The sequence below is a fragment of the Hoplias malabaricus genome, chromosome X2 (assembly GCF_029633855.1).
Source record: "Hoplias malabaricus isolate fHopMal1 chromosome X2, fHopMal1.hap1, whole genome shotgun sequence".
In the NCBI taxonomy this organism is placed as follows: domain Eukaryota; kingdom Metazoa; phylum Chordata; class Actinopteri; order Characiformes; family Erythrinidae; genus Hoplias; species Hoplias malabaricus.
In genome coordinates this window covers 31759549-31784059 of record NC_089819.1, presented here as the reverse complement: position 1 = coordinate 31784059, position 24511 = coordinate 31759549, and the positions used below count along the sequence as shown (strand labels likewise).

The following is a 24511-nucleotide window of genomic DNA, read 5'->3' as shown; positions in this document are numbered from 1 at the left end:
TATAATTGGCCTCCTCCCTCAGTACTTCTGTGAATTTTTTTTATATTGAGAACTATCATGCCTACTTAGATCACAGGGTCTGGCTGACTGTTTGTGCCTAGATTGATTACATCTACTGCAGAGAGAGGGAATATAGAGCCCCCAAGATTTGGAATAAATATCCAGTCCATGTTAGGGACTCAGATACAGCTGCAGTCTTTAAGTTCAGTATTGAAACCTATTTATTTAGTCAAGCATGTATTGATAACATTTCTGTTAGACAAAAAGGAGCAGATCTGGAGATTCTGGGACATTTTCGTAATCTGAGATGTCAGTGGTGTTGTCCCACGCTCTCTCTTAATCCCTCTGGTTTGTTGATGGTGGAAAAGAGAGGCGCTGATGTCTTGGGGACCCTGGGTGCAATGTTGCTTTGGCATGCCCACTTGGGGCTAGGAGCCAGAATTGTGTAAAGCAGATTTGTGGCAAAATGCTCTATAAATATAGCTGAACTGAATTGATGCACTCATACTAGTGCAACACACTACCAACACGTCAGTGCCACTAGAGCTCTGAAATTAATCCACCAGCCAAATAACACCTACACTATGGTGGTCATGTAGGGGTCCTAACCACAAAAGAAGAGAGTGAACAGGCGCTAAAGTATACAGAGGAACATATAAAAAAATCTGTAATTGGAGGACTACAAAGTGCTCATGGATGGTCAGTGGAGCCGAGAGTACAGACAGTGAGTGTAGAAACAAGGAGGTGGACATAATGTTACGGCTGACAGGTATATTTCACTTCTGATAGATATTCTAATTAAACAACACACCAAACTGATATTTTACCTGAATAAACTCTTGATTTGCACTGAAGAGGTTCTTTGAGCATACTAGTGCTGAGTTTTATGGTACAGTACAATAAACTATCTAAACTACAACAATACAGTGAAAAAAATCGTCTAAATAAATTGTTATGAATATTATAGCTAACATTTTCATAAAGCATTTACTGCGTTAACTAACCTTCCTTCTCTAGAAACGGCGAACAGAACCCCCTCTTTCTGGAAGGGCAGAAGCCTCTTCTGTAACTTCTCTGGAAGAAGCAAGTCATCATAGTCTCTGCTCTTGAAAGACTCTGCTCTTGAAAGACCCGAGTCTTTACGCTGAGTTGTACTCATCATCTTGTCGTGTTTACGACCCCAACTCCGCCATGAAAAGACTGGAGACCTAAAACAGAGGCCGAGAACCAAGTCACGGATAAAGAACACAGAAGGTGGTTACGTTGTCCCAAAGCTCGGGGCTTTTTTTCGTTTAAAAACGCCCCTGCGTTTAATACAAAAATAAAAAACTGTTATTTTGAAATATGCAACATCATATATCTGGCTGTGTTGCTGTAGCTAAAGGAACACGTTGTTTACGTTAGAGCTGCGCGCGTCGCCATTTGACATTTCGCGGCAAAGTGGAAATTCAGCGCTTGACGTCACGTCCGTGCGAGCCGCGGACAAGTCAAATAATATAGATATTTTAGGGTGGTCATAACTATAATTATACAGCCCTATAAGTAACTTATCTGAGTTGCATATTTATTATTATTAATTATTAACTGAGTTAATTATTAATATGAGTATTAATCACCAGAGAGGCTTGTTTATTCCCAGTAATAATGCTAAATATATAATATATAATGAAAATACTACCATTTGAATATGGTCTTAATGGGTTTGACTGCTCATTTCTCTCATGATATATCTACTAAAACAAAAATATCACATTTTCAAGACATTCATTCACTCGTTTGTTCGTTCATTCATTCATCTTCAGTAACAGTTTTAGCTTAAACTCCAATGAAATCAGCTTGGATATCATCACACACTCATCCAGCTGTGGAGATAGCAATACACCTACCAACATGTGTTTTTTGGATTGTGGAAAGAAATCAGGGCACCCAGAGGCGCACCACAGCAGACATTCGCTGTGCCAGGAACTGTTTCCTAATCACTATTTTGGGGTTCTCTCATTTTGTAGCAGTGTCTGAAAACACAGTGGACAAATTTCAGTCCACTAAAACAATCCCACAATACATGGCAAAAAAATAAAAATAAAATAAAAGTACAACCCATATATATATATATTAACAGATAGCCAATTACCCATCATCTGTTGTGTTATTTGGTAAAAGCCTGCATGATGTAGTGTGTAGTGTTTGAATTCATTTACTACCCCACTGAATTCATCATTCATTAATTCATTCATTATCTGTAACTGCTTATCCAGTTCAGGGTGAGTGGATAATATAGACAATAGTGAATAAGGAGCAGTTTCGTACACAGGGACCGAAAGAGGCAGTATCAAACGGGCAAATTCAGACAACCTAGGTTTCTTACGTCATTAACAAACCCCAGCAGAGATGAGCGGTTATGTGTTACTGGAGACCAGCCGGTGACTTTAAATGCAAGTGGAGGCGGGGCCTGTTTTGACATTTTTATCCCCTGATTGGCTGAAAGAGCTGCCACTCACTCTACTTCAACCTGTCCGATCATTTTGCTGCTTCTCTTGTCTCCTCCTCTGGACACGTTCAATCCGCGCTCTCGTATCCACACTAGAACGCACACTTGTGTTCTCCTCCCACTGTCCGGCCCATTAACTAGGAAGCCTACTTAGGGCACAAATCCAGATATTGGCCGGAGACGTGTAGCTCGTTGTCGCTGACTGATTGACTTGCTCAATTTAGCAAGCTATCGTTACATGCTTCTGTGATATTGATTTTGTTTTTGATTCTGGAAAGTTTCAGATTTTCTCGTTCATTACCGGTATGTGTGCGTTTGATTCCTTGCTCTCAATTTACTTGGTCATAAATAATGTTATATGGGTTTATATCCAAAAACGGAGGCCTTTAATGTAAGGGCTACACTTAGCTTAAGGTGAGTAGCTGGTTTTTAGGGTTTTAGCCGGTGGTTTTAAAGGAGCAGGCTGTGTGTGGCTACTTCGTCGAGCTAGCGCTTCAGTGTCGGCATGTCGGACACGACGGCATTTAAAAGCTTTGAAATGGTTTCAAGAATTGCCAACTTACCTTAATAACAAAGCTCTTTTGTTGTAGAAGGGAACTGTGCGACTTGGACGGATTCGCAAACAAAGAGTCATTAAAACCGGCTCGCTGTTTTTGCGTCGCCTCATAACGTTAACGTTAGCTTCGTTGTTACACGAGTTAGCTCACAGTTTGCTAAATGAAACGCGAAAACAGATAGCTGGCATTTATCACGAAAATAAAGAAAGAAATCTCCAGCTTTATAACTATTTACTTGCTTCTGTTTTAACCGAGTCGCTAGCTGCTCTACTTCATACCCTGGGTACATTGACGTTTGTCAATGTAACTTAATAGAGTGGGCCTGGCTCCAGGTTAGGGACATATTACAAAGTGGGTTTCCCGCAAATCTGTAGAGGACATAAAGAAGCATAATGTTAAATGTACAATTAATTTAAATTGTGGCCAGAGGTCTCCAGAATGTGCTGTGCCTGGATGATTAACAAGAAATCAAATGTTTCACAAAGCTCCATATACTTTACTGTACTACAGGCTTTGGTGAAATCTTAAAACAGCCTTGTTTTTTAAATACCAGAGCTATTGACAAATGGTTGGTCATTGAATTCGCAAATCCGCTTTTGTAATGTTAGTAATAAATAGTGAGCAATAAGGCATACATATCTTATGATGTTTTAACCCAGTGCAATAGAGGACTAATTTTAAACCAGTCCCCCAAACATCTGGGCATACTTTTTTTAGTCTCTTACAAATTACAAACACTCTTACAAATTTTATTAAACGTATGCTCTATTTCTGATGAAGCATTTGGTTGATTATTGTTGTATGAGTGCATAGTGCTTATCCAAAAAAATCTAATCAAATGTCATGTTGTGTAATGTCTACTACGACAATGTGACCAAAATTTATATCACAATATATTCCTCAATTTCAGTCAGTATGATATAATATAAAGCCACAGAAAAACTGCCAAGAACTGAAAGCTACATAAAGGTCTTTTCAGTACAAATATTATTAAACCCATTTTAAATTTGAGTGCAATGAACTGATGGCAGCCCCCTGTAATGACCGTCAGTCAGTGACAGATGCTGTAAATAATATACTGAAATATTGAAAACGTTTTTAAAAACATATTATTGTTATTGAAACACATTATATTTCAATATATATGGATATTGTGTTATTGTCCAGCCCTAATGTCAACCTATTTTTTAGATTAAAAAAAGGCTGGAAGTAATTGTGCCTTAAAGAATAATGTTTTGAAAAGACATATTTCTGGCCCTTTTTAAAAGCAGAATTTTAAAATTAGTTTGTAGTATGCCGAGTAATAGGTCAAAAGCTACTGTTCATGTCCCAATATCATAGTCTGTATATGAAAATAAAGCTACAGACATAATCAGATTTGATTTCACTCTTTTTTATGTTTTCAAAAAAAAAAAACAACAACAAACAAGCACACATTTGTGTTTTGTATAACAGTGAGGTAGTTCTGGTCATAATATAATTACCCATTACCCATATTAACGACTCTGAGTAAAAGCCTAGTTTGACTGTGATTAAATAAAAAAAAAAAAATGGGATTTAAAAATAAATATAAATAAAATAGAAAACAAAAGTGTTCCAAAACTGGCATTTTGTCTCGTGTGTGTATATATTTTAAGGAGTAGTTTCCTTGCCTCCTCCAGAAGTTACATGGTATAGTTTCTGCAGTGCTGAGCCCTGAATAGCAAAGACAGATGCCTTGCATTTTGAATGAGGTGCAAGAGAAGCTCGTACACACATCACAAGTGAACCTTGGGATAAAATAAGAGATACAGGATTTGTGGCAGTTCAAGTAGTTTGCCTTTAGCAAACTAATTTTCCAGAACACATTAAAGAACTTTACAAGTGACATAATGTTTAAAAAAAAACTTGTTAATCTTGTTCAGTGTGCTCTGGAAGACACGCTAGAATGTCTTTGTTTACAATGATCTAAAGTCAATTATTTCAGCAGACCCCAATGCCCATTACTCCACCAATAACAGTGGGTGAATTTAGCTGGATTAATAATCAGAGAGGGGAAAAAATCAATAATTATTATTTTTGCTATTTTCTCTGCTCTCTTTGCTTTTCTCTTTACTCTGAGCTAAATTTACCATTTGAGGTAGATAATTAGTGTAAACAGTGTCCTTTTGTGTTTTGTCAAAACCGAAATGCTTCTTGGGTACGTTTTGCTGATTATCTGCATGAATATAATGCAAATAAGGTTTGGCGTTATGATAAATATTCAGACTTGAAGGGTAAATATACAGCCTTAACTCATTGGCTTAGCTCATTGGTGACGTCATGGTAGCAGGCCAGACTCTTATGATGCTTTTCCACCGCATGGGTCTGGCTCTGCACAGCTCGGCACACTTAAAGCTTGTCGCTTTTCCATTGGCAGGGCTCCCCCATGAAGTGCAGCCAGTGACGTTACAAAACCCTGTTTCTAACAGGAATCACAGGCTTTGAAAACCACAACAACGATGCTGGTAAAGTTAGGCGCCATTTACTCATTGAGTATTAGTGTGTTGTTTTTGTTTATTGGACTGAAGACCACTCTGTGCCCCAGTTCTCACAGATCAGTTTGTGTTGGACTTGAATGTGCTCTGCATTTCATGGTGATAGACAGGTCTCTATGGCCAATAAGTGCGCTGCAGGGTTTACACATCGCCATATAGTGCCTACTCAGCACAGTTGGAACACAGACTGAAAACTTACCTGGTTCCAGGCACAAGGTAACAGGTTTGGCCAATGGAAAGCAAAAGAATAGAGTCATGTAGGTTCCATGCAGTGGAAAGGCTCCATTATTGAGCAGCTTTGACCAATCTAGAATCCATCCCCAGGAATTTATTTTTTTCTTTTGCTCACCCCTACGCCCCCACCCAGCAAGTTGAACTGTAAAGGTAGGTCACACTGATAAATGCTAAATTTAAGTTCATTTTTGTAACCTGTTTGCATAAATTAAATGAAAAAAAAGCATTCAGCCTTACTTATCACACTTGTGATAAAAAAATGTTTTTGAGCTTAAAAAACAAGCTATACAGTGCTAGGAGAGTAACTTGTAATATTAGCTGAGGTAATTTGGCCTTAGTATTTGTTTACGAAAAAACTCAAGGTTTTGAACGCAAATGCACATTTGTTAAAGGGGACATATTATGCCACTCTTTAAACGTTAGAATAGACCTATAGGCTATACAAAACATGTTCATTTCACTCTCAAATAAAGAGATCTCACCAGCTCTATTATTGCCAGTTTCAGTCCCTTTCAGAATGAGCTGTTTAAGGTCTCTGACAATTTTATGAAAATAAGCTGTTGCATGGCCACACCACACCCATCCCGTGTTTATGCAGGTGAAGGGTGGTACCAGGCTGATTCTATACAGATTTTCTTATTGTGATATTACAATAAGGGAGCCATCCAAACAGCTTGTAGAAGCATATGATTCCTCACACCAAAATCTTTCAAATGATTCACAGAAAACGGATGGATGTCTTTGTTTCATGCATGGAGTGTTTATAGGAGCAGTAGAGACCAAAGTGGAAATAAAAGCATGCAAAAAGTGGGTTTTGCTTATGTCCCCTTTTAATGGTGTCTTTCACAACGAGTCTGAATCTGACGGATTTTGATGTTGCCTCAGAATTAGAACCGGTTCTATTTCCTGTATTTTGCAGTTGCATTAAAATCAGGCTGACCAATCAGAGGGCCATAGTTATAGTTGCAGACCAAACAAATGAGCTGGAAGACGGCTGCTGAACAGCTCGTCTTGTTCATAGTGTAACCCAAAAGCTTAGAGAACAAGCAACACACTACCTACCAAAATTTAGTGGTTAAAGAAAATATTTTTTTAATGAGAGGAGCAACACGCAGAAGCAGAGACTCCAACTCACTGGCCTATGGAAACACTGCTATATTCCCATGTTGGTCTGTAGACTGGGGTGAATTCAATGTGTGTCATTTAATTAGTGTTTTAAAGTAAAATGATATATTCATCGTTGCTCGTACTCAGTTGATTCATATCTTCTTCATCATCTTGCATCTTTCCAGTGTTGAAACAAAAAAATGCACACTTCACACTTGGTGTGAAGGTTTCCTCTATGTTAAAAATTGCATTCGTTTGTTTCATGCGAAATAAATTCATACTGTGTGTGAATAGGCCTTAAATGTCCAGTCATGATCTTCTGTGGACTTGATGTGGCTTTAATGAAATATAGTACAGTCCTAATGTTACCTGGGACGTGCAGTCTCTGTGTGCGGAGTAGTGGCGCGGTGTGTCACAGGCTTTACGCTAATTTGCAAATGTTCTTTTCAACTGTAAAGTTAAAGTTTAAAAAAAAAAAAAGTACTTTGCAGAAGTTAATTGTGATTTCTTGACTTTTCATAAAATCCTGATGCATTGGTGGCAGGTGCTGCAAATGAATATAGAATAGAGGTCCATGCATTGTGTTAATGGGATACATTTGGAATAGGATCAATCATTCTTTTATTATTGTAGTACTTATTTTTCAGAGACTTTGAATCTTTAGTCTGTTTTGAATAATAAAATACAAAAAAAGGCAACAACGGTCTGTTTTGCAACCATTGGCTGTATCTGTAAACGTACAGATGAGGAAAGTATGGCTGAAAGACTACTTGTGTTTCTCTTTAAACATTTTTTTTTTAAATAGACAGCTTGTAGTCACTCTGAAATATATTTACTCATAGCCGACATTCTTGGCCTAACTTTGAGAGCAGCAAACATGCTTTGAAAGTATTTAACCTTGAAGAGGGTCATTCTGCTTGTTGCACTGTGACTTATGCTCACTTAATCTCTGTTTAGCTGAGTCTAAAGTTAGATTAAGTGAAATTCCACGGATCGTTTTTAATTTAGTCTTTATTCACCATAGTGAATTAGTTCATTATAGACATGTCAGCAGTATACAGCAGAGGGAGTTTTAATTGCAAAGGGACAGCTTGCAGAGCCAGTTTTAATCACACTCTGGAGGCTTGTGGAGAGTTCACTAGCAAATCTTTTCAAGCCATTTTTTCTTTACCTCTGGTCTAATCTGCACTACATCTCTAAACATTTAAGACAGATGCTGTGTCCCAAAACCACATACTACCACACTAGATAGTGTGTGTTAAAAAAAAAGAAATAAATAAAAATAATAAATTCATCACTGTTGAACATTAATTTATTAGTCTAGTATGTGAGGTAAAGTAGAGTGTTGTTTGGTGATTCTGCTGGGATGTTTGTGTTGTGGGTCATCCTGTATTCATTTGAGCCTATTTAAAAGAGAAGGTAGTATTGCTGGTTTACTGTGGGCTAGTAGGATTAACCAAAAAAAAAAAAAAAACTGTAGTCACTGTAGTTTCCTTTCCTTTTTTTTTATAACAGTGCGTGTGTGTGTGCACACAATTGCTGTGATTGGCATGAACACTGGATTTTCTTTCCTCTGTTCAATTTGGTCCATGTTTGTCTGGCTGCAGACTACTTACTTGTCATTAGTGCACAACATCTTGCTGTCTGTCCAGCTGAATGATGACTTAGGTTAAATTTATGGATCTGTGTTTAATTATTATTATTATTAATTTGTATCTGAGTAGGGGTCTATTCACGGATGTGAAAACCTGAAATGCATATAGCATCAAAGCCTGTGGTTTTAATGCAAACTGTAGGCATGAACTGATTATTCTCACTAGGTAAGTTATCTTGACCTGTTTGAAGCTTGTGTGAAGTGTATTGCTACGTGAACATGGCTGTGCTGCCCTGTTTCTGTCAACACAGAAAATAAATAGTGCAAGTGGCAAGAAGTGGTAAGAAATTATCTTAATCTGCGTCAGACAGGACAGTTCTCACTTTGGTCTAATTTCAATGTTTCAGTGTGCTGTCCAAAAAAGGCAAGTTAATTTCTGAGCTGTAAATAGTAGGCCTGAATTATTTGTGCTTTTCTGAAAAATATTGTTATTAAAGAGTATGACTGCACTCTAAAATTAAACCCAAGGCTTTATTTCTGCCAAGATTTAATGCTGAATATCCTCCACTGCCAATTCATAATATTTTATTATAATATCATAATATTTAGTTCATAAAATTTTTATTGGAGTGAATTATGTAGTATATATTATAAGGTGCAAATCTTACCATTTAAATATTGACATTCAGACATTGTAATTTATAAAACTGACATGTCGTTTGGCTCAAAGGCATGATATGTGAATTTCTCACTCACTGGCCAAAGTGCTGTACAAAATAAAATGAACTCAAAACAAATGACTGAAAGCTTGGCCTTTTAATAAGACTCAAATGCTTAAGTGAATAAAGATGTTTTGAAGTTAAACTTAAAATTATCTATTGTGATTCTTTTACAAAAATTGGAATCCTGTTCTATAGGCAGCTACAGTCCTTTAAACCTCAACTGTGAGTGAGGGATGTCCAAGAGCATTAGGTTGGACGGCTGTAGAGCACATGGGGTGGAATGTAAACAGAACAGGTCCATGGAAAGCTTAAAAATAAATTAAAAAAAAAATAACTAACACTTTTAAATCATCTGTGTTTCACTGGTAACCAGTGCAGTGACACAAGTACAGGGGTAATTTTCTCCCTGTGTCAGCTTAATACACAAAATATTAACCTACTCCAACATTTCTTACTATCAAGAGGTGATGAACTCTTGCTATGACAGTACACATCATAGCAAGCTGCAGCTGCAGCACTGTCTGCCATTTCCCCCCCCAAAGACTGAAACACTGCGTGTAGTGTACAATGTAGGTCATACAATAAATTTCTGCACTTAAATAGTGCATTATATGTCAGCTAATATAGCCATATATGTTTTCATTAAGGTTCACGTCCCTGTGTCTAACATTTAATGTGCAGTCCATGTGTATTAAAATTGGTTTTATACTACATGAGGAGTAGGACACTGGGACAGAGCCTAAAATGTTTCAGACGTGAGAGGTTCCTCCCTTTTTTGTTTCTTGTTGGATTGTGGGACAGTAGTATCCATCATTCCTATACTCAGAAATCAACTGGATTATATGCATTGTGGATTTTTTAGTATACTCAACTTGGACACTTGTAACTAATACATTTCAAACATTCAAACATTGCTAGAATAAACATTAAGTGCACAATAGGGTTGCGGCTTCAGTTTAGGGTACGGGTTAATGGATTGTTGATGTTGACACTTTCTGTTTGCATAATAGAATAAGAATCTATAGTTGACGTCATGTTTTTAATTGGATTAAGTAGCTGAAAAATTAAGAAATTAGTTTACATACTGGAGTAGAATCTATAGAAATATAATTTCAGAATACTGATAAAGCATTTTGAGGGGTGTGTGTATATCTCAGAAACATTTATCTCCCGACATGTATTAAACAAAGGTGCCATTTAAGTATTAGAACACGAGAGGGAGTGTGTTATCATAAGCCAAAACTAGTGCTGTAGCCCATCTCAGCCGTGCTGTTCTATGGAGTGTTCTATTGCTTTTATACAACAGTTTGGGTAATAAATCATGAAATAAATAAAAAAAAAAAGCTGGGAAAGTAGTGTCAAAAATGTTTATAAAATTAGTAAATCCATCTGGCAAATTATAGCTCCTTAACAAGTAGCCAAGTAGCTTGTTGCTATGTTACAGTAACGAATTCTACTGCACTCAACACCCAGACTAGATCAGCCTCAGCTCACCACTGTATAAATTACCTGCCGAGTAAACTCTCCAGACCCCTAATCTGCTGAATAAACTACTCCAGATAATCTTGCTTCTGCCCAAGAGAGTCTTTATCTAGCTTGGTGAGCTTGGTCGAGCTGCAACTATCTCAATTTTCAGCATGTTCACTTTGTAAGGCACCATAAGAGTTAACCAGCCATAATTCATTATACTTCTAATATAACACACATTTATATTGAACCGCGGTGGCATGACTTAAATTTAACCATTTTGTGCTTGGTTCTAAACCCACCGTCATGGCTTACATCTATTGTTAGTGCACTATGTAGGGAATGGGGAGTGATTTGAGATGCCCTGAATGTGCAGCTAAAAAAATGCTCCTCACAAACGCTAAGGACGGTTACAGCAACTGAATCTCCAATGGGCTTTCCCTCCACTGGCTTCGTCTCAAGTCATTAATTATCAACTTATATTGTATGTGTTGAATTAAATGGTCTGTGGTGCCAGTCACTGCCATCAGTCTCCATTTATTTCAAGTTAAACCTGAGTTAAACGTGTTAATTGATTGAGTATAATTGGTACATGATTTTTATCTGTATTAGTATTCTTGAAGTAAAGTGAAGACAGTATATTGGTGTGAAAAATTAATTGAAGCTAATTTAGCAGTGAAAAATATAATAATGACAGCTGAACTGCAGCGTAGAACGTTTTTAGCAACAGCGTTCAGTGGACTGACACAGTGGTTGTGGAAAAAAATGTTATGGTGAAATAAAGCATGCTTTAGAATGCTTCTCAACCAGAATGCGCGACTGGAACTAACTGTTGTATAATTTATGATGTCACATCCCACAGTGTGCATTGTGAGGTACTGTAGAACCCCTAGTAAATTATGTCCTGAATTTTTGGTTATGCATGCTCAGAATTTGTCATATTGCATTCAAGAAAAATGCAGAATTTTGCTTATTTATAAAAGTATATACTTTTATATAATTTGAATCCCTTAGCTACAGACGGAAATTATGCCTGATAGGGACTAGCAGTGTTGCATAAGCCATCCTGTTTGAGTTGGAGAGAATATTTCAAAAGTACATCTGCTTTGTGTGAATTTCATAACTGCAAAGACATGCCCAGAAAACAAATAAATGGACAGTTAACAGAACAGAAACTGGGATATGTGTTGGATTCCGAAGCGTATCGCAATGTCTGTGCTAAGACAGCTCAGTGCCTGTTCCACTTTGACACGACTTTGTTGCCAGACGTCACAGTGGAGCTGCAGGCAAACCTAAAGCTACAGTGACCTGCTCTCCGTACTGTTCAGGATGTTTCTGCCTAATGAGGATGAGCCATTATCCACTCAGCAACACTGCTCAGCTTCTTCCTGCCGCATTCATTTTCCTCCAACACACTGATCAGAGATCAGCTTTTTGTGCTGTTGTTGGGCTGCAATACATATGGGTTGGCTAGGAGGAATTATCCCCACTCCCCTTTAAAAAAAAAATAAATTAAAAAAAAAAAAAAAAAAAAAAAAGCCAAAAAATAGTCTGTGTTTCCGTCCCCTCTACCCTTCGGGAGCTCGTTAGATGCTGTCTGTTATTGCAGCCCCTCTTCATCGGCCGTTTCCTGCACACTTTAGGGTGGCTCCGGCCTCTGTGGGGAGCACGTAAATAAACACATTTGTCACTTCTCTTCTCAAAGCAAATTGCATCGCGGGCCTTAATTATACAGCAGGGCTCCTCTGCCTGCTTTATAATGCAGATGAGGCTGAAGAGACATGGCGCTTTGGCAGCATTTGTATGAATCCTCCCCCTCTTTCTCTTGCAGGAAAGAGAACAGAGACCTAGGAGAATGCTGCACTCCTTTTAGAGCTATTTTTTTTATTTAAATAAAATAATAAGATCTTAATGTTTTCAACCAAAGTCATTAAACCCAAGGAGGCTAAGTTTATTAAATCAGTCTTTGTTGGCCATAATTGACTGTGGCTATTTTTAAAGCAGTTTGTTTACTTATTTTTATGTGCCAGTCATTGGTTTGTTTTCTATTGTCATAACTATCCTAGTTTTACCTGACCACAGTCTCAAGGATTTTATATTCTGTGCCAAAGAAGAGACCTTTGTAATGTTTGGTAATGGACTATTTCTACATTCTTCTGTGCACCCATTTATGTTTGACTTTCTCCTCAGATGTCTAATTCACCTTTAGCTTAGAGCTGGGCAAATATGATAATAAAAAAAAAAAAAATTAAGTTTTTTTTTTATATTGATTTATTTCAATATTTATCGCAATATTTACATATTGTCACACTGTGATAAATGACATCCTTCTAAAGATTGTGTGTTGTCCTTGGTTGCATTAATTTGTTAAGTCAACAGCACACATCATTTAAATGCATTATTAACTGGTAAAACTAGGTATTGGATGATGACCTCAAATAATATGGACTGCCATGAGGTGAGATATATATATATATATATATATATATATATATATATATACATACATACACACACACACACACACACGCCCCCGTATTGGTTCAAAATGGAACGTATCTTTTAGTGTTCAAATACGGGATGGTTGGCAACAATAGGTGTGCGTGTTCTGTCAAGAAAGCAATACAGACCTATAGCCAACGGTTAAACTGGAGACAGAACAGTTGTTGAAAATGAAACATTTAGTGGGGGCTAGAGCCCCCTAAAACAGGCCTAACGACGTCCATGCAGCAAGATAACGAAGTGAACTGAACGCCTGCTGGGCTACCTAATGGTGAGTGGTGTAAGCTTGCTCGCTCGTAACTCAGATCTCGGCTCACTTCATAAAGCAAAAATATCGACCAAGCAATGGCTCACTTGTTGATATATATACGTGTGTGTGTGTGTATATGTGTGTATATATATATATATATATATATATATATATATATAATATTAAAAAACTTGGCACAAAGTTACAAAATTACATTGATTTATTTTTGATGACTAAAAAAGGTTGCACTGTGATTAACTAAAGATTTATCCAACAATGTGAATTAACAACATTTAGCAAATAAAGAGACATAAATACGTAGGCAGAGCACAAGTCAATTTTGGCGTCTTCACACTTTCACAAACACCATCTTTGAGCGATCCCTTGTCAGGTTGAGAACCTGTGGTTTCTAATACAGGTGCAAGATGTTTATCAAATCCAGTACTTATTTGACTTCCCATCAGCATTGATGTATGCAAAGCAACATATTGACTAAAGTCTCTAATTGTAGAGTGGTCATGTATGGACTTTGCGTCTGAGAGAATGGACAGCGAGTACTAGGGATCCCCTACTGATATTTCATTTATATTGCTATACTTAAAGTTTTTTTGTTAATGCTAATAAGATATATGTCTGAATGGACAACATTTTCTTATTTATTATCTGTATATTAAAAAAATTCAGAACCATGAAAAAATATTTACACAATGCTAAACAGCTTTTTACACGTTCATGAGGATATTTGTCATGATTGTAAAATGCACTTTCTAAGACCAGTGTTAGCATGCTTCTGTGTGATTTCTTAAATTAAGTCAGTGTTCTTTGGCATGCTTTAAGTTGCCATTAAACCACATGACATTTAGCCCAAAGAAGAAAAATGTTTGCCTCAAAATCGAGGTTGCTCTGTCAAGCTGCACTGAGCCTTATATCTGTCTAATGAAGGGTTTTCTCATTGTTTGTGCTGTGCAGTTTATCTCAGCATAGCCTAACACACTTCTTGACGATAAAAAACCTGTTTCTTAGTGAGCTAATTTCACCAACTGGTTTTGGAGGAAGGGAAAGGTTCAATAATAAGCAAACTAAGATAATTTTACACAGTTTAGAAGCGGTTCTAGCCAGCTATCAGGCACTTGGTTTAGCACACCACAGCAAATAATTTTCCAGTGAACTGAGGCTCTCACATAATTAGAAGATAAAGCCTCATACCTGTGAGTTGAGTGAAGGGTCTTCTGAGAATTTTGTCTGTTTACAACTTTCTTCCTCTCGATTTAAACCCAAGCTCAGTGTTAAACACACAACTGTGGTGGGCTACTGGATTTTTGTTTTTCAGACTGTTACTGACTCCAGTCAGTGAGATCCCACAGAACCCCCTCCCTGTGACTCACTTAAATGCACAAAAATGTTTTGCACATTTCCCCAAATAACGAGTATTACCTGTAGGAGAACATGCCACACAACATGCTGTTACAGCCTTTGTTCCTACTGTATTCTAACTTACCATACCACCTTAAATGATGAAACACTGGCACACTTTATGTATAGCGCTGTTTCTGAACCGTTTAAGGTGCAACGTAGCCACAACTATGTGCTATTCTACTAATCTCCAGCTCCCGCTGCAGTGTTTAGAGACTGCGCTCACTGTTTACCCATCCATGACCCAAAGACGTTTTTACATGTTTTTCTTTTTTTTTTTTTTAATCAACACAAGTAGCAGCATAAACAATAACCACAGCGAATTGTACCTCCATATTTGTGTGCAAGTTGTGTGCTTGGTTGGGCAGTTTGAAACATCCAGTTTGTTTATAATGCCCCGGCTTTAAATTCGAGCTGCATCTAGCATGGGTGTGTCTTGAAAAGTGTCTTGTTTACTCCATGTAGGGAATAATGAGTAGTAGGCCATTTCCAATAGGGCTGGCCCCAAGTTTTCAGGTATTCAGTTATTTGTTCGTTGGGTATGTATTCAGGTTTCTAATTTTGAGATTCATGTATTTATTTATTTATTTTTTTTTGATAAATGTGGTTATCAATAAAGGTAACGCTTCACCACATTCAGGCTCTACAGCAGTAAAAACAGTGCTCTCTCCACTCCACTCATCAACATAAAAATCTTTGTACAACTGAAACTCTGTCATGTAAAACAACCTAACATGCTAAAACAGCACACTTACAACAAAGAGAGGCGACGCCACCTTCCATTTTGTCAGCTTTGTGCCTGAAATTAGAGCACCTTCTCTCAAAATGGTTAAATTGTGTATACTCTGTGCCGTTAGTTAGTTGGTTAGTGAGCATAGCTAGCGAGCCAACCTGTAGACAGGGATATTAAAGCAGGGGTCGGAAGCAGACTTTGTCAATTACATCAATATACACCACCCACTCCCCCACATATTCAAATATTCACAGAATATTATGGCTCAGAAAACATAAAAATATTATTCAGGACAGCCCTAATTTCCAACATATATTCTTCTGGAAGTAGAATATGAAATTTGAACACATTTGAGTAAAGTCTGAAATTGTTATAAGTAAAATAAGCCGAAGAGGTTCATTTGCAAATGGTGGCCATCTTGAAGCAAAATTTCAACTTTTTTTCATAATTATTAATCAACAGACTCCTGTGAATATTTTGGCAACAAGGTCAAGAGAATTGGACAAAAATCCCCGGACTAGTTTGGAAAATTAGGAAAAATTAAGGACAATTTGATTCGGGCAAAATTGTGATCGTCATCGGCCAATCAGATGTCAGCAGCTGTTTGACAACCTTAACAAGGTCCAATCATCATGGTATTTGAATGGTATGTCCTTGGTGGCACTTCCTAAGGGTATAAAAAGTTTCGTAATAATAGCCATTAGGGGGCGCTATATCAAGAAAATATGATATATCCCAGAGAATATTAAGCGTATTGACACGCAGTTTACCTCTCTGTATACTTTGCAGAGGGCCTCACAACTTTGTAGTTGCAAGTGTTGTCAAAAAATGCATCGTATATTCTCAATCGCCAGTTGTTTACAATTGAATGTTTTCGAACTAGTCCGTGGAATATCGCTCTATTCCCAAACAATTGACCTTGTTAGAATCTGCAGAGTCTGTAGGTCAATAATTATCAAACAAAGTTCAACATTTGGACAAACTGTTGTTGTAATATATCAATTAATTGATGTGTGTGGAGCTTTAAACATTCTTTCAGCTGTAACTCAAACAAATTAAGCTCAGTTCAGAACAAATTTGACATACATATGTAGGGCCTTTCTCTGAAGAAGCATGTACAATATGACTCAAATATATGGGCGCTACAATTGGACAATAACTGATTAAAATGTTTTTTTTTTTGTGTGTGTGTGTGCGCTATAGCGCCATCTAGGATTGCAGTGGCACCCCAATTTAATTCTATCTAATCCTCAGACTGATCAACCATGTGAAGTTTTGAAAGTTTTGGGGTAAGCGTTTTTGAGTTATATGTATACATATATATTGTGGAGTACATGCTGGATCTCAGGTATTGGGAGGGGCCTGTAAGCTACATGGTAATAAAAGTGCAAACTTTTTGATAATTATTAAAGTTCAGATCCTTAGGATTCAGCTGATACCGCATATGTCCATGTTAGGACTATATCCACATAGAAGTACACGCTCAAAAGTTTCTGTATGTGCTTTCATGGCTGATCTAAAAATATGGGGAAACCAGCAGATGGCAGTCTAAGACTATACATTGTGATGTTGAACTACAGTAGATCTGAGGCATTATGCAAAATGCAATATGGAGCAAAGACCATAAGGCCCAGAAACACCTCACTTGGCAGCAAGGTACAGCAGGTGTGAAATGACTCAGCCAAGGAAAATGACACTCTTTGTCCAGATGGTGGCGCTATAGCAAAGGGATACGCGTTGAGGTCTATATCTCCTACGCCGTAAGGCCTGGAGACAAAATTCCCCCCCCCCCCCCCCCCCCCTGATTCCTTAGGTTAAGCCATTTGGATCATTTAGGTCCGCCCACTTAGATTTCGAGCTAATTTGTGAAACTTACTTTTTTCCACAAGTCTGGAAATTTTTGACCAATTGTCTTAAGCTTGGTGCCAAAACGTTCACATGAGTCTGACCCTGGGTAATTATAGAACGAATGTTGACATTTCGATTCAAGATGGCCGCTATATGCAAATAAACCTCTTCGGCTTATCACAGGTTTTACTTGAACGTCGGTAACTCCTTCATACTTTACTCAAATGGGTTCAAATTCCAGATTCTACTTATATACATGATTTTAAAGCTAGCATGTCAGCAATGTAGGCCTATTGCTACCAAACAGGCCTATTCTGCGAGAACCCCGTTAATTGCCGCTTGTGGCTATATTTAAGGCAATAATTTGAATTAACTTTTTGTGACATTCAGCCTACAGCAGTTTAGCCCCAACTTTTGATGCTGAGGTTTTAAGCAGTGTTGCCATGTTTACTGCTTTTTAAAATAGTTTATTGGGACAGTGTTGATTTACGTTTGTGCAACATCTTTGTTTTACATCATTAGTTTGTTTGTGGTCATCAGCTGTTTAGACCAGAGATTTTTTTTTTTTATTATTATTCTTATAATGAACACTTAATGAAAGTGTGCAGTCATGTGTTTACAAGGACACTGTAGGTGTACTGAGTATACATTTATGGCATAAAATTTGTACTCCAGCAATTTAGGGGGCATGATAAGGTCTCTAAAGTTTTATTAAATATCTACTTAACACTGTTAGTGCCTACTCCAGATAATAAGAACACAGACTATACTGAATGTACATTCCAGCTTCAAATGCCTCTTGAACAGTGGAAGGTGGATGTATACTGTTGGCATGCTCTGTCCCTAACAGACATTCCCTCAGCAGCAGTCCAACACACACACACACACACACACACACACACATACACACATATGCACAAAAACAGACCAGCCTAATGTGTGTTTGAGAGAGCCCCCGCTCCGTTGTCATCTGTCTCTCAGGTCCATGGGGCCAGCTGATTGGCTAATAAGGGAGGGGCCCACATTAGCTCAAACATGCCGCAACCGTCCTGCGGGGCTTTGCGATTGGCTTATAGGAGGATGACCTCACTAAAGCCAGCTGTTGATTTGACTGTCCGCATGTGTGCATGTGAGCGAGGGAGAAAGGCAGGGCTGGTTGTCGTGGCGATGGGTTGGGGCAGGTACGCGAGCATTTGTCTTGGAGACAGAGCTGAGGTGAGCTGCGCTCCGTTCGATGCTGCTGACGGTGCTATGGAGACTAACCATGTAAGCTGAAGAGCAGATGAGGCTCGCTGCGAGGCAGGTGTGTGTGTGTGTTTGCGCGCGAGGGAGCTGTCTCATCACTCTCTCTGTGTGTGTGTGTGTGTAAATTGTGTAGATGTAGCTATAAATTTGTTAATTTCTCCTGTTTGGTGCATTGGCATTGCAGTTTCTTTTGTAGTTTTACAATTTAATATTCTGTGTTTGAATGTACTTTTTCATGGCAGCTGCACTCATTTTAATAGCTGTTTTTCTGTTTGAAAATCTTTGAAAATGTCGTATGTGCTGTACTGGACCTGAATAGATGAACCTATTCACATGTGATCAGTAGCTTTTCCATGTAATGTTCTTTGTTAAGCTGCACTTTTCTTTATAGATCTGACAATGTTTGGAAGATGACTTGACATCAGTTCGTTCTGTGGTTTTTACATTTTAAAGTCTATTGCGTTTTACTGTAGTTTCCTAAGGCATCTGGTTTGATAACATCTTATTAAATGATATAAGATTAAATTGAATTAAAATTGGATTAGGCCTGTCATTGAAAATCTGTTAAAAAAAGAAAAAAAACTTGCATGTACATTGGTTTGAATTATAATGTGCTGAGGTATAATGTGTGTGTGCTGAGGTTCACCAGAACTCATTTTTCATGAGACCTAAAATGCAATCGTAAAATTTAATGTCAATTTTTCTGTTTCACATAGGATCTGAAATAAAGACGTATTAAATAATGATTAAACTAAATTCTAAACCTGTGCTGTAGAAGTTGACTCATTTTCTGAAAGAAAATCTGTGTAGTAGGTGAGTGGAATTTATAGCCAGAGCAAAAGCGTGTTAATCTCTGTAAGGAAATGCTGTCTGGGACATGAAGTCATGTCTGCAAGGGAGGTTATAGAAAGGCTTTGACTATCTCATGAGGACATGGAACGCACCCCTGAATTAGAGTCAGTATCACAGATATGTTCACAAAGATTGTATGAATGTGCTTTTGAGGATGGTGATTGCTTTGAAAAAGAACTTAAGTTTGCCTTGGCTCTTGGCCTCTGTGCTTTGTTTCATATTTCTGTGAAAAGCACTCAAGGCCACTACTTGCAGACAGGTGTGTGTGTGTGTGTGTGTGTGTGTGTGTGTGTGTGTGTTCTGCTGTCTCAAGCTAAAGCAATGTAAATTGCAGCTGCAATATATATATATATATATATATATATATATATATATATTATTTTTTTTTTTTTTTTTTTTTCCCCCCCTTCCTCTGTCTGTGTCACTCCATAAATGCAAATACCCCAGCAGAGCTGATGTCCAGGAGTTCCCTCTAGTGGGCAACAAAGCTTAAAGCTGATGAATCTCATGAGCATTGAATTTTTTTTTCTGGATGTGTCTGCTTTTTGGCCTCTGCAGTTTTTGAGGACTCACTATGTTGCTCTGCAAATATCTTTTTAAAATGTTCTTCTGTAAGTTCAGTTGTTCTGAGAACCCCAAACTTTAACGAGGGACATCTAAATGGATGAAGATGGTACAAAACCAACAAATGAGATGTGCTAATCTGATTATAAAAAGTTATGAATGACAATATGCCTGTTCATTTGTTCTGCGCCCTCTTGTGGCTTGAAAAACAGATAAAACTGGAGCAATTGTGCTGACATCACTAGTTGTCACCTCCCAAGTTGAAATGGTCTGTAAAGCAAATATGACGTTTTTATAGTGTTGGTACCTTTTAACTTTGATTTTTCTTTTTTGGAGATATAAAAATATTATATCTGAATCAGCTTCACTTCTCTCGTTACTTAATGCATATTGTTCCAGAATTACACTTGTGCCACTCTTCTGTCTAATTGAGAACCATTTGAGATTCATAGCATGTCTTTTTCTGATAATGCGTGAGCAACAATGTTTAATATATGAAAAACAGATTACAATTTTTTTTCTCCCTTTTGTACAAGATCGGAGTGAACTGCAGAATGGTTGTTTGAAAGGACAGGTTTGTGAGTCTATGTTGGAGTGGGAGCAAGCCACTTATGATTGAAATGTAGATTTTAAGTTTTAGCATTGTTCTCATGCCGTATCCCTTCAAAAGTCAAGTCTTTGGGGGAAGATATGTTGAGCAGAGTGGATCTGCTTGGAGGGGAAGAGAGGCAAAGGGGGAGACTGAAGGGATGTTTAGTAGTTACTCGCTGTGTTGATGCTTGTCATGCTGCATGTAAATTTTAAGAGCCATATGTATGTGCTTTAAATCCTTAACTGTGGAGTTCATCCATCCTCTCCCCTTGCTCAGCCATAATTGTTCTTGAGTGTAGTACTTGGCACCTCCGTATGATTAGCACACTGTGCTAGCTGCGAGCCCTCTGACCTGCTTGCTTGTACAGCAGAATTAATTTTAGTTAGTGTAACATGCAGGCAGTTACTGCCAGAGTGCTTGGAAGCTTGCATTCTAAAGCTCTCTGAGTGAAAGAGCAAGGTCTGGATGCCTCCACCTGCTTCTGTCATAGACACCACCTGTGTTACTGTCATCCAGTGTGATGCTAATCTCCTGATCAGCCTATTTTTATGTGCGAGTTTGTGTGTCTTTCTCTCTTGAGGAGAATTTAATGTAATTTAATTGGTTGGTTTGCCCCCAGTCAAACAAAAACAGCTTTGTTTTTTAATAAATTTGTGGCAATAAGACCTTAATTTATAGAAAGTAATTTTTAAATCACATTAAAACACAACCACAGTATTAGTTTAAAATAAGAAATAAATAAATAATAAGCAAGTTGATTTTTCTTCCCACTAGTTTTAGTGTTTCAGAGCCTCGGCTGTAAAATGTAAGACTTATTTGGGTGTGTGTATATTGGATTTACTTCAGAAAATCAGCATCCGATGCCCAGTTTCCAGGATATGCTGCGGCGCTCAGTGCAGCTTCTCTAACTACTAAGGGCACATTGTATTCACTGGTTAATTAGAGCTTCGTGGAGGTGGTCTGCTTCTAGGTACGAAGCTAACAAAATGGGCTGTGGCATCACCACGCTTTGTTGTAAAGTAGGCTGTTTTAGCATGTTGGGCTGTTTTATTCTTTATTTCTACAAGGATTTTAATGTCAACTTGCCTGAATACGGGTGAAATAGGGGCATTGGTGTTCTGGAAGCAGAGCAGAGCCATGTTTTTTCGCACTTGAGTGCCTGAATACAGATGGAATTGAGTGCTGCTTTTATTCAGAGCATACATTTGCCCAAAAGAGAACAAATAATGAATATCTGATTCAAAAAATTTGAAAACTGAATACTTGCAAGGCGAACGAATAGCTGAATATTTGGGTCCAGCTCTGTTTTCTACAAAATAATTTTTTTTAACTACTTACGAATAAACTTGTTTTGTTTTTTACAGTTAAATTCTTACATAATATACAAGTGAGTCTTTAAGGCTCAGAGCATAAGGCTTCAAAAGTTTTGCCTGTATGGATTCTAATTTTGTTATATATTTTGACCAGTTACCACCAGTCATTAGTGTGACTAATTGTTAACCAGAAAATATTCAACCCATTAAAAAATTATTTTATAACTTAAATTTAGTAATTGAGTTATTGAGTGCATCCATCAACTGAATTATGTATTAAACATCAATCCACAAGTCAAAAGATTCTTTTTCTTTTTCAAGGAATGTAGTATTGAGTTGATGAGTAAAATATGTTCTTAATTATATGCCCCAATATGAAGTAAATTAAAGTTTGGTAATATGGTAGGAAGGGGTAATAAATATTATTAAATAATTTTATGAAGTTGAGTTGTTTGAACCATGTTAAACTGAACAGTAACATCGTGACCAAGATTGACAATGGTTCCAGAAATTGGTCAGCATCCACCACACTTTTGGATATGATTTCACACTTTTTCTTGGAGAAAACCAAAATTGTTTGTGATTGCTTGCTGTTTGGATCCAGTACTGCCATTCTGTCGTATTTTTCAGCCATATATCACAGAGACAGCTTAAGGTGGAGCTACACACTGTCTGTTGTTAGCCAAATTTTACATTCCATTTTGTGAACTAAATTTGGAACCATTCAGCGCATTTACACCAATACATAAACTGGTTCATGAACCAGAAAAATACTTTCCCAAAGAACAGTAGGTTCCTCAGTGCAAATTGTGGCTGAACAATAGGAAATAAGACAGGAACACGCTCCGTTTGTGTTTTTCTGGGGCTGTGTTTGGCTCTGCGCTAGTTATGTTTCTCTGCTGTTCACAAGCTCAGCAGGACGGCTCATAACTCGGCAACATTTTACACACGTATTACATCTCACAGGCAGAGGACTGCTGATTTTCTTATTTCGTGTGAGTGCGTGTCTTTGTGGTGTTAGTGTGTTCATAAAACTCCAAATAGCTGTGCACAGCCACCTTAAACTTCACATGTTTTACTCTAACTTATTACATAACTGTAATTCTTAAAATCAACTAAATGTTCTAGGTCGTCTTTGGTGGTAGATCACCTAGTAATTTTTAAATAAAACGAACAAGAAAAACACTGATGCCGGTGTAATTTATTATGGAAAAAAAACGTTGGGCTCCTTTTTTCATTTCTGCATTTATTAGTCCTGCCCTCCAAATTTTCTCTACATCACAAGTACGTAATTAAAACCAATGTAAATAAAGATATTGATATGAAGCACCAAAGCTTCTCCAGACCTTCCAATGACAAGGATATGTATTTTGGGCTTTCCTGTTTTTTAAATGCCAGACACACCTGTGACAATGGCTATTTGACTTATGGTGGTCTGGCAAAACTAGGCTTGCCTAGTTTCTCTTTGCACTTGTTTCAGTAACATTATGAGAACCAGCTGCACCCTCGCACACAAAGTTCCAAAATACTTAGCACAGCAGTTTAAAGGCTGGTTCATTGGTAACAAGGACATGGACATGGGATGGCGCACGTACCATTACGCTGAACTGTCCGCATTGTTTTATGTATATATTTATTGTATCACTTTCTGGCAATGTAATTCTTAAAATCTGTTGACTGAGTTATAGAGCCGGGTTGAGTCCACTTGACCTCCTCTCTGTGGACGGGTGCCCAGGCTGTGGGTTACCAGGTTGGCGGTGCCAACTTGGAAAGAGCTGAAGCTGGTGGTGTGAGGGGGATTATTGATGTCCTGCCAGAGACAACAATATGCCAGTTTTCGTATCTGTATGTCTTTTTTAATATCTATATCTCTATTCTTTCTCATTTTTCTTAGACATATTCTATCTCTTATTTGCCCTTGTCTCATTTAATATCTTTTTCTTAATATCTCTTTCTGTAGCATGATAACATTACTCTGTGGGCATTTAAATGCATGTCGATGATTTTAATTCGTTTTTTTTTTTTTGGCGGGGACATTTAAACTCTCTCTGTGATCCGCTCTTAATGTGGATATCCGTATCTGTCCGTTCCTATTTATGCAGGCAGCACGTTGGTCTTTATCTCAGTCTAAGAAAATATATATATATATATATATATATATATATATATATATATATATATATATATATATATTAGTGTAATGAGACCGCACACCCATCAAACACACACTCTAAAATACATAGATTGTCTTTGTCTGACATCACTGAATCCACTTTGGCGTGACCACAGACAAAAGGGCTGTCTCTAACTCCTGTCCCTGCATTTGTATGTTTCAGGTGTGTGAGGGCGATGTGGAGTGTGGGTCGTGGTTAGGTGACCCGACCCAAGCACTGGTGAAGGAGTCATGGGACTGTGGCCTGTCGTCATCGAAGAGTCCTCAGTGTGTCCTGCTCCCAAGAGTCCTTCACCTCTCCGAGTTACCATCCCACCACCCAACACAGCCGGTAAACACAG

At 37.8% G+C, this 24511-nt stretch overlaps 2 protein-coding genes across 11 annotated transcripts in view; one reads left to right on the top strand and one right to left on the bottom strand.

The window, feature by feature from the left end:
• The window catches only part of LOC136676342 (DNA annealing helicase and endonuclease ZRANB3-like), a 166768-nt gene extending 163439 nt beyond the window's left edge, over positions 1–3329 (bottom strand). For 2 of the 3 annotated variants that reach the window (XM_066653271.1, XM_066653273.1), the window contains exons 1-2: positions 3052–3329; positions 1005–1208 (exon numbers count right to left, since the gene is read on the bottom strand). In XM_066653271.1, coding sequence (XP_066509368.1) covers positions 1005–1208; positions 3052–3155 — 308 coding nt within the window. In that variant the 5' untranslated portion in view covers positions 3156–3329. Of the gene's footprint in view, positions 1–1004; positions 1209–1399; positions 1485–3051 lie in introns of those variants that run through there. The other variant, XM_066653272.1, reaches the window with a different exon arrangement.
• The window catches only part of LOC136676343 (R3H domain-containing protein 1-like), a 90288-nt gene continuing 68433 nt past the window's right edge, over positions 2657–24511 (top strand). For 5 of the 8 annotated variants that reach the window (XM_066653278.1, XM_066653274.1, XM_066653279.1 and 2 more), the window contains exons 1-2: positions 2657–2791; positions 24334–24501. The gene's annotated coding sequence lies outside the window, so the exon portion shown is untranslated. Of the gene's footprint in view, positions 2792–16786; positions 16873–18534; positions 18735–24333; positions 24502–24511 lie in introns of those variants that run through there. The other 3 variants (XM_066653276.1, XM_066653277.1, XM_066653275.1) reach the window with 3 other exon arrangements.